The sequence below is a fragment of the Hordeum vulgare genome, chromosome 4H, assembly GCF_904849725.1.
Source record: "Hordeum vulgare subsp. vulgare chromosome 4H, MorexV3_pseudomolecules_assembly, whole genome shotgun sequence".
Taxonomy (NCBI): Eukaryota; Viridiplantae; Streptophyta; class Magnoliopsida; order Poales; family Poaceae; genus Hordeum; species Hordeum vulgare.
In genome coordinates this window covers 420,253,017-420,263,658 of record NC_058521.1, presented here as the reverse complement: position 1 = coordinate 420,263,658, position 10,642 = coordinate 420,253,017, and the positions used below count along the sequence as shown (strand labels likewise).

The 10,642-nt window shown below is 47.4% G+C and overlaps 1 protein-coding gene across 1 annotated transcript; it reads left to right on the top strand.

The window, feature by feature from the left end:
• Positions 1–3,059: 3,059 nt before the first annotated feature.
• Positions 3,060–7,314, top strand: LOC123448800 (adenylosuccinate lyase-like). The gene is made up of 10 exons (XM_045125820.1): positions 3,060–3,338; positions 3,434–3,613; positions 3,760–3,975; positions 4,053–4,235; positions 5,077–5,298; positions 5,483–5,599; positions 5,723–5,866; positions 6,044–6,145; positions 6,513–6,581; positions 6,700–7,314. The coding sequence occupies exons 1-10, from the start codon at positions 3,174–3,176 to the stop codon at positions 6,931–6,933; spliced, it is 1,632 nt and encodes a 543-aa protein (XP_044981755.1). The 5' UTR covers positions 3,060–3,173; the 3' UTR covers positions 6,934–7,314.
• The last annotated feature ends 3,328 nt before the right edge of the window (positions 7,315–10,642 follow it).

Here is a 10,642-nt window from a genome sequence, read left to right as displayed (position 1 = left end):
GCCCCGTCCCGGCCGCCCTCTGCCGCCGCCGGCCCGCCCTCCGCCGCCTGCCCCGTCCGCATCGCGCGGCCGTCCCTCCGCCGCCACGCCCCGTCCCGGCCGCCCTCTGCCGCCGCCGCCCCGGCCGTCCCTCCACCGCCACGCCCCGGCCGTCCCGCCGCTGCCCCGCCCTCCGCAGCCCGTCCACGCCGGCCCTCCGCAGCGCCTCCGCCCCGCCCTCCGCAGCCCGTCCACGCCAGCCCTCCGCAGCGCCTCCGCCCCGGCCGGCCCTCCGCAACGCCTCCGCCCCGGCCGGCCCTCCGCTCCGCCGCCCCGTGCCGGCCGCCCCTCCCAGCGCCACCGCCCCGTCCCGGCCGGCCCTCTGCAGGTTTGAATTTTTGCTTTTTTCTTCATTTTTGCTTTTTTCTTCATTTTTACATTTTGGCACTCATATTGTAGATGGAGTTGAACAACGCCGACATGGACTCGTTGTCGGATTCGTCGGATTGGTCATCATTCGACGATTCGGACATTGACGGGTTGTTGCAAGACGACGACGTCGAGATGATGAGCCTCCTCGTCGATGTGCAAGCGTTTGAAGACTGCGTGAAGCTTTTGGATCAGAGGAGAGGGTCGAAGATGGGGCGACTCACCATCTACCGGAACCGCGCTCTCGGACACGAGCATTCGATGCGAGACTACTTTCGCAGAAGGTACCAGATGAGACGTAGTTTGTTTGTGAAGATTGTCACCGATTGTGAGGCCGCCTCGTATTACTTTAAACGTCGTAGATCCGCCGCCGGTATCATGGGGTTTAGTGCATATCAAAAGATATCAGCGGCAATGCGGGTACTCGCTTATGGCATACCCGCGGATTATACCGACGAGTATCTTCGCATTGGGGAAGATACAACCACGGAGTCCGTCCGTAGGTTTGCCAAGTTGGTCATCCGGTTGTATGGTGAGAAGTATCTTCGGGCACCAAACGAGGAAGATACAAAGAGATTAATGGAAATAAATGAAAAAAGGGGATGGCCGGGGATGCTTGGTAGTCTTGATTGGATGCATTGGAGGTGGAAAAATTGCCCAAAGGCATGGCATGGAATGTATTGCGGTAAAAGCCGTGATGCTACCATTGTGCTTGAGGCCGTAGCATCGGAGGACACATGGATTTGGCATGCATTCTTTGGGTTGCCGGGAACACTCAATGATATCAATGTCCTCAATAGATCTCCATTGTTCAAAAGATTAATATCTGGGGATGCTCCAGCTTGCAACTACAAAATCATGAACAATGAGTATTCAATGGGATACTATCTCACCGATGGCATCTATTTGCATGGGCAACTCTTGTGAAGTCCATCAAGGAGAAAAATGGGGTGCCCTTAACAAGAAAAGAGGCTCATTTCACCAAGGCACAAGAGGCAGCCCGCAAAGATATTGAGAGAGCTTTTGGTGTTTTACAAGCAAGGTTTGCCATAGTTCGGGGTCCAGCTCGGTTTTGGGACAAGAAAACCTTGGTGAACATCATGAAATGTTGTGTGATTCTACACAACATGATCCTAGAGGATGAGAGAGGGTTAAACCTCCCTTGTTTCTATGACAATGTTGGTACGCGTGTGCAACCGGAAAGAAACCCTTCTCGCATAGACGCCTTTCTTGAAGCACATCGTGAGATTGAGGATGCAACCACTCATGGTCGTCTCCGGGATGATCTAGTAGAGCACCACTGGCAGTTGGATGGGCGGCGTATTGGCCCATGATGTATCTTTGTTTTACTTTTCTATGTCCTATTTGATTCGAACAATTGTTGTAATTTGCTCAAACATTGTTTTATGTTGTAATTTGCTCAAACATTGTTGTAATAATTTGAATGATTATTGTTTTATTCGGTGCTGTAATAATAACTAGAATGATTATTGTTTTATGTCAAATGTGATTGAATTTGTGATATGTCATATGATGAAATGTGTGATATATGAAATGACAGTTTTAAGGTTTGGGGTTGGGGCAAAGAGTAGAACCCTCAAACCCAACCCTTATAACGGAATATTCCGTTATAAGGGTTGGGTTTGAGGGTTCTAGTCTTTGCCCCTGTTTTTCAACCCTTAAAAGTGTCAAAAATGGACAATTCTCAACCCTTAAAACTGATTTTACATTTAAGGGTTTGAAGGTTTATAGATGCTCTTAGAGCATCTCTAGTAGAACCCTCAAACCCTCAAACCTTTAAAAATAACCGTTTTTTTACAGTTTTCATCGGAAAAACTGCGTAGACTAGAACCCTTAAACCCTTAAACCCGTAAAAAAATTTAGAGGTCGAACCCTCAAACCCCTTCCGAGCCTGTAGAAGTGAGGGTTGGGGGGGAAAACTGCCCCCAACCCGTACTCCACTTCCCACCTCGCGCGGGAGGCAGTTGGTTCCCGCCCGCGCGAGGAAGTTGCTCCGGCCGCCGCCGCCCCCCGCGCTCCGGCCACCGCCCCGCCTCCCCCCGCGCCCCGGCCCCGGCCCCGCCGCCCCTCTGCGCCCAGGCCCCGGCCCCGCGCTCCAGCCGCCGCCGTCGCGCCCGCCGCCGCCGCCCCCTGCGCTCCAGCCGCCGCGCCTGCTGCCGCGCCCCCGCCCGTCGCCGCCGCCCCCCGCGCTCCAGCCGCGGCCGCCGCCGCCGCGCCCCTGCCCGCCGCCGCGCCTGCCGCGGCCGCCCGCCGAGAAGGGCCGCGGCGCCCGGCGGAGCTCCACCGCGCGGTACGCCAGGGAGACGGCCTCGTCCAGGCAGCGCGAGCGCGAGCTCCTCCGCGGCTGAAGTCATTTTTGTATCCTCTGTTCCTCCGCGTGCATGTTCATAGTGTTCAAAACTAGGCTATAAGGGTTGGGTTTAAGGGTTCTAGTCTTTGCCTCTGTTTTTCAACCCTTAAAAATGTGAAAAATGATCAATTCTCAACCCTTAAAACTGATTTTGGATTTAAAGGTTTGAGGGTTCTACTAGAGATGCTCTTAGCTTTTTTCAAGGAGAATCGGCCATGACCATCATCTCATCTCCGAACCCCTTTCTTCCCTTTAAACCCCTGCTCCCCCTTTCCGCTGCTTTGCGCCTATCCCCTTCCCTTCCCTCCCCTCCCCCTCCCAAGCGCCGCACGGCCCCACCAGTCCTCCTCGCTTCCACGCTCCTAGGGTTTAGCCGCCGCCGCGCCTCCCGAGCATGTCGGCGCCGCCCTTTCTCAAGTCCCCTGCCACCGCCGCCTTCCTCGCCTCCCCACGCGTGACTGCTGCTCCGAGAGCCGCCGTGCTCGGCGCCACCGCGCAGCCGCCACGGCGCCTACGCTGCTCTGCAGCCGTTGGAGCCGGAGCCAGGGATTTCGGGGTGGTGAGGGATACCTTCCCGCAATACTCATCGCTCCAGTTTATTTAACTGGTGATGATGGTTGCTTATGAGATGCGTTCCGTGTGTTTGTTGATCAGATGAGTGCTCCCCTGGGCTGGGCGGCGAGGTCGGTGGAGGAGCTGGAGCAAGCGACGGACCTGGACAGTTTCTGTATGATGGCGCTATCACCTCTGGACGGCCGGTACATCAGATTTATCAAGGACTTGATGCCCTTCTTCAGCGAGTTCGGTCTCATCAGATACCGCGTCTTAGTCGAGGTTCGGCTATTCAAATAGCTTCCACACTGTGTGTGTATTACATTATATATACCATGTCTGTATAATCCTGATTCGTGTGGAATCAGTTCGGTTGCTTGTGTGCCATGGTCAATGCTACGTAAGTGAAGCTGTTTTTAGTTCTGTAGGTCAAATGGTTGCTGAAGCTTTCACAAATTCCTGAGGTCAAGGAGGTGCCACCGTTTAGCCAGGAGGCTCAGCTCTTTCTGGATGCAGTTATCCAAGATTTTAGCATCAATGATGCTAAAGAAGTGAAACAAATTGAGAAAATAACTAACCATGACGTGAAGGCTGTTGAGTACTATCTGAAGCAGAAATGCAGCTCAAATCCAGAGGTTGCAAAGGTATACACTGATTTTCAGTTTTGAAGTCTTCACTTCCGTTAGTAAAGTCAACTAGCATTCTGATCATGTTCTCCCAGGTTTTGGAATTCTTCCATTTTGGATGTACTTCTGAAGATATCAACAACCTGTCACATGCATTAGCTCTAAAAGAGGGGGTAAACACAATTATGTTCCCTGTGATGATCGATGTATGCAGTGCAATATGTTCCTTGGCAACAGAAAATGCACACGTCCCTTTGTTGTCTAAAACTCACGGACAGGTATGTAGAGCCACCTTTTAGTTTTTGAATTTCTGTATTAATATATGCTTGCGTATGTATTAGTGTGAGATAAATGAATATCTGAATTATTGTTTCTCCATATTCATATAACATATTGAGTCAATTTGGTGGTTGTTTTGCAGTATATTTGACAATATGTGACTTAACTGTTCTATTATGTAACATGCACTACGATAAACTTACTCGAGCTTTGTTATGTTTGCTTGCCATTGCTGCAATAAAAGACCATGAATAGTGATAACTCCTGCACAGTGTATACAAAGAATGGAACTGTGCAACTGGTCAAATTGACAACTCTGCTGTCCCTAACTCCCAAGTCGATAGGGGTAGAGTTGACAAGAATCTAGCCTTAGGTTTTCGATCCGGTTTCCCTTATAAACTGGATCAGCCAAAGCTCAAGGGGTGACTCTTGGCTTTGGCAGCTTTTGAGCAATATATTCAGCTTTCTTTTAAAACACAAAATAGAAATAATACGGATCCTACTGTTACATATTGTTTCTGCCCTAAGCCTTGTGTAATTGTTTTTTTCATTTACTTGGACAAATATCCTCTATTTGTCTTTACCATATTCTATAAATAAAACCACTTCTGCTAAAAATATGAAGGCGAAAAACTTTATTCAGTATTGCTGCACTTCAGAGTTTAGCAGTTTAGCACAATGGTCCTTATGTAATAGTCTAACTTAATAGACAACACTGTTAATTGACATGAGGCTTCTATTTTCCTGACATGGACTTCTCAAGCAAGATGCCGAGATCTAGCCTTTTGTTACTGATATGCCTGGAATACTAGCTTAAAATTTTGAGCTTTCCACTTGTAGCCAGCATCACCAACAACTCTGGGAAAAGAGATGGCAAATTTTGCAGCCAGATTATCTGATATCGGGAAGAGTTTTTCTGAGGTCAAGATACTAGGGAAATTTGCTGGCGCTGTTGGAAATTACAATGCTGATGTAGTTGCATATCCGGAAATTGACTGGCCTAAGATGACAGAAGAGTTTGTCAGATCCTTAGGTTTGGAGTTCAATCCTTACGTTACTCAGGTGATTGCTTTGTCACTTCATGTTCCTTACGTTTTTTCACATCTTGGGCACCATTTTTCCTGTGGAGATATGACTTGTCTCTGAACACACTGGTAGTATGATGAGCCAATGGCACCCGCTTCCCCTACTATTTACATTTCTATCAGCATTATTTGTTCTGATGCAGTATTTGTCCTCTTTACAGATTGAACCTCATGACTATATCTCAAAGCTCTTCAATCTATTTGTCCAGTTCAACATTGTCTTGACTGACTTTGACAGAGACATGTGGTCTTACATATCAGCAGGCTACTTCAAGCAGGTAAGTCTATGAAGACTGGGCTACCATCAAAGAGTTTGATTTGATACTGCAAGGATGAACCTACTCATATCGACTTATTTTCTCCATTTCAACTTACTCTGCATTCCCCTATTTTTGTTTCAGATAGCAAAGGCTGGTGAAGTTGGATCCTCCACCATGCCTCACAAAATCAATCCCATCAACTTTGAAAATAGTGAAGGCAATTTTAGTGTGTCGAATGGTCTTTTATGTACTTTAAGTATGAAGCTACCAATATCAAGGTTGCAGGTAATGTTATCACTTCTACACTTGAATTTCCCCTTCTTCAATCTTCAGCAACTTAATTAAATTGTGTTACTTGGATGTTGAATACCCATGCCAGACAACAACTTAATCAATGTATTTAGATTCTATTGAAGTATTGGTATCTTGAACTAATGAACTGCCATGCTACATCAATGACAGCGTGATCTCACAGATTCAACTGTTTTGAGAAACTTGGGTGTTGGATTAGGGCATTCACTCTTGGCTTACAAAGCAACAATGCAGGGAATCAAGAAGCTAGAGGTAGGTGTCTTAATGACAGACCTTGTGTTAATATTTGGAATCTTTCTGCATCTAAAACCTTGTCCAATCAGTATTTTTGGATATTACCTAACTGTTACTCCCTGTGTCTCAAAATAAGTGTCTCAAGCTTAGTACAACTTTGTACTAGAGCTAGTAGAAAGTGACACTTATTTTGGGATGGAGGGAGTACTTATGAATTATGATTACTTAGTAGTTACACTAAAAATGGAGCCAAAGATAGTACTTTCGTTACATTTTTTATGTACAATTACCAGTAACCTCGGATGACTAGGTTAAATCTGCTGGCTCTTTGGGCAATTAATTACGATTGATTCATTATTGTTTTGCTCAATTGCCTGTGGTACAGGTGAACAAAGTCCGTTTGGATGAAGACTTGGAGCAAACATGGGAAGTCCTTGCAGAGCCAATACAGACTGTAAGATTTGCTTTGTTCTGTTCATCCTCCCTTCAGTCTGATTTGTGATTGCTGTCACACTGCTATGCTTGCATGGAGTTTGTTAGGCAAATCATAATTTTACCCTTGACCTCTGTAGGTGATGCGAAGGTATGGGATCCCCGAACCCTATGAGAAACTGAAGGAAATGACTAGAGGCCAGGCTGTGACCAAAGACAGCATACGCCAGTTCATTGAAGGTCTTGACCTACCGGAGGATGCCCGGTCAAGTCTTTTGAAGTTAACACCACACTCTTACACTGGAGAGGCAGAGAATCTGGCTGCAAATATTTGGAATGTGGTTGACCTGAAATCTGGATTTAAGATCAAGTGAGCTTCTATCCTGGCCCACTATTTTTTTTGATGAGGACAGCGACAATAACATGGGGGAATATCTCATACTCCCTCTATACCTAAATAATTGTAGTTGGAGAAAACTAGATTAGTTCTCGTCAACTATATTTATTTAGGTATGGAGAAGTAGTAGCTTAGCGTTCAAAGATTGTCACGCTAATTTATCTGGTTCTCGTTGAAAAAGCTTGTGGTGCATGTAGCATGCGGCCTTCGGAATTGTTCCATTACTATTCGTTCTGCCATGTGGACTTCCACTTACAGGGCTGCTTTGTGGATTGATAGCCGCACATGACAAAATTGTTTCATCCGACAAGCGCCCCACAGTAAAAAGGAAATAAACCTTTTGGGATCAGTCGAGAAATCTTCGGGAGTCGCAACCTTTGCGTTGTTCTTGTCAGTGTGCTTTTGTTCGCCCTCATATTTTTTTTAAACACTCGTATGGTGCTTTTTGATGATGCGTCTCCACTTGCTACGCCGTAATGGGATTCGTTTGCAAGACTCGACAGCGACATAGAAGAATCTCTAATCGTAAAGAACAAAAACACTCATGTTCATCCTTATCCGGCGGCGTGAGAAGACGGCGAGGTGTATTCGCCGGGTAACATTTTACTTGCCGGCAACATTCTTCTCGTCTCTGTCGCAAAAAAAAAAAACATTCTTCTCGTCTCAGTGAGGAAAACCGGAAAACGATAATCGGGCACTCCGGTTCCAGCCGACACGTGACAGGACAACTACAGTGAAACGCTGACAGAGGACTGCATTTCTGGTTGCGAGCATGACTTTATGATGACTACTCCATCCGTTATTAAATACTCCCTCCGTCCCAAAATAACTGTCTCAAGCCTAGTACAACTTTGTACTAGAGCTAGTACAAAGTTGAGACACTTATTTTGGGACAGAGGGAGTATATATGTTTTTTAAAATGTTTCATTAGAGAACTATATACGGATGTATACATATATATTTTAGAGTATAGATTCATTTATTTTGTTCGGTATGTAGTCCTCTAGTGAAATCTTAAAAAGACTTATATTTGGAAACGGAGGAAGTAGTTGACAGCCGAGTGCTCAACTGTTGGGCATAGTTGATAGCCGAGTGCTCAACTGCTGGGCATAGTTGACAGCCGAGTGCTCAACTGCTGGGCATAGTTGACAGCCGAGTGCTCAACCGCTGGGCGTTTTCGGTTCCATTTTGCTGTCGCCCCTCTCACGTCTTCTCCTCCTCCTTCCATTTAGAGCATTACAAACCGACCCTCGTATCTGTCCCAAAACGACCGGTCATGAAATTTCGATTCAAACGGGTCTTAAATGTTTGAATTGACCGGCGTTCCTCATATCTAGTTCAAATATAAAATGGATACGAGGATGTCCGGACACGTTCGTTACGTCGGTTTCATCCCTATGCACACACGCCTAAAAACCCGACGGTCTGACGGACGTCTTGTCCATCGCCGCATTGTGAACGCCATGTGGCGTCGCTTCGGTTTGCTGCCCGAGGCAAAACTGGCTATTTAAGCCGGTCGGCGTCCCCTAGCCTTAGCACATCCACCTTATTCCTGTGTGAGTCGTCATCAGAGCCCGTCTCCCATGCTCTCCGACAGCGCCATGCCTGTTGGGGAACGTTGCATGGGAAACAAAATTTTCCTACGCACACGAAGACCTATCATGGTGATGTTCATCTACAAGAGGGAGATCGGATCCACATACCCTTGTAGATCGCTAAGCGGGAAGGGTTAAAAAACACGGTTGATGTAGTGGAACACCTTTGTGATTCAAATCACCGTCTTCCCACGATCCGTCCCGATCTAGCACCGAACGGACGGCACCTCCGCGTTCAGCACACGTACAGCTCGATGACGATCTCCGCCTTCTTGATCCAGCAAGAGAGAGGGGGAAGTAGATGAGTTCTTCGGCAGCGTGACGACGCGCCGATAATGGTGTTGATCTATTCCTGCAGGGCTCCGCCCGAGCTCCGCAGAAAACCGATCTGGAGGAAGAACTACGAAGTAGAGGTTTAGGGTTGCACGTGGCAAAGTTGTGTATCGAAAACTCTAAAACCTCTAGTATATATAGGAGGAGGGGAGGGGCTAGCCTTGAGGCTCAAGGGAGCCCCAAGGGCGTCGACCGAAGGGAGGAGGAGGGACTCCTACTCCAATTCGGTTTGGAAGGTGGAGTCCCTTCCTTCCTTCCCACCTCCTCCTTTTTTTCTTTCTCCTTTGATTTTTTCCCTTGGCCGAAATAGCCATATTGTGCTGGCCTCACCATCCCACCAAGGGCTGGTGCGCCACCCATGGGCTATTAGCTTCTCTCCCGGGTGGGTGGCCCCTCCCGATAAAAACCTGGAACCCATTCGTCAGTCCCGGTTGCCTGTAATGCTCGGAATCTTTTCGGAAGCCAAATGAAACAATCCTATATATCAATCTTCGTTTCCGGACCATTTCGGAAACCCTTGTGACGTCCATGATCTCATACGGGACTCCGAACAAACCTTTGGTCACCAACACCTATAACTCAATTATACCGAAACGTCACCGAACCTTAAGTGTGCAGACCCTGCTGGTTCGAGAACTATGCACACATAACCTGAGACACTCCCCGATAAATATCCAACAAAGGGACCTGGATGTCCATATTGGATCCTACATATTCTACGAAGATCTTATCGGCTGAACCTCTGTGCCAAGGATTCATATAGTCTCGTATACCATTCCCTTTGTCCTTCGGTATGTTACTTGCCCGAGATTTGATCATCGGTATCCCTATACCTATTTCAATCTCGTTAGCGACAAGTCTCTTTACTCGTTCCGTAATACAAGATCCCGTGACTAACAGTTTAGTCACATTGCTTGCAAGGCTTATATGTGATGTTGTATTACCGAGTGGGCCCCGAGATACCTCTCCGTCACACGGAGTGACAAATCCAGTCTTGATCCATGCTAACTCAACGGACACCTTCGGAGATACGTGTAGAGCACCTTTATAGTCACCCAGTAACGTTGCAACGTTTGATACACACAAGGTATTCCTCCGGTGTCAGTCGGTTACATGATCTCATGGTCACAGGAATGAATACTTGACACGCAGAAAACAATAGCAACAAAATGACACGATCACATGCTATGTTTATAGTTTGGGTCTTGTCCATCACATCATTCTCCCAATGATGTGATCCAGTCATCAAGTGACAACACTTGCATATGGTCAGAAAACCTTAACCATCCTTGATCAACTGGCTAGTCAACTAGAGGCTTACTAGGGACATAGTTTTGTCTATATATATCCACACATGCATTTATGTTTTTATTCAATACAATTATAGCATGGATAATAAACGATTATCTTGAAACAGGAAATATAATAATAACTATTTTATCATTGCCTCTAGGGCATATTTCCAACAATGCCCCCCTGTCGCTGCTACTTTCTAATGCCAGAGCGCTAGCTGTAGCTCCTTGAACAGGTCCGGGCAAGGCGCGAAGCCCGGATCGCCGTGGGGCTACCTACAGATGTGGTGGATCCCGGGGAGGAGGAGGGGGAGCAGGAGCCGTAGGAGGATGAGGCGGACGCTGGTGACGCGGACCTGCGCGCAGAGCAGCAGACCATCCTCAACTCCATCCGCTTGGAGTCGGCTGCGGAGGCCAGGCGTCGTGGTCGACACGAGATGAAGGAAGTGTAGACTACTGCAGAGGC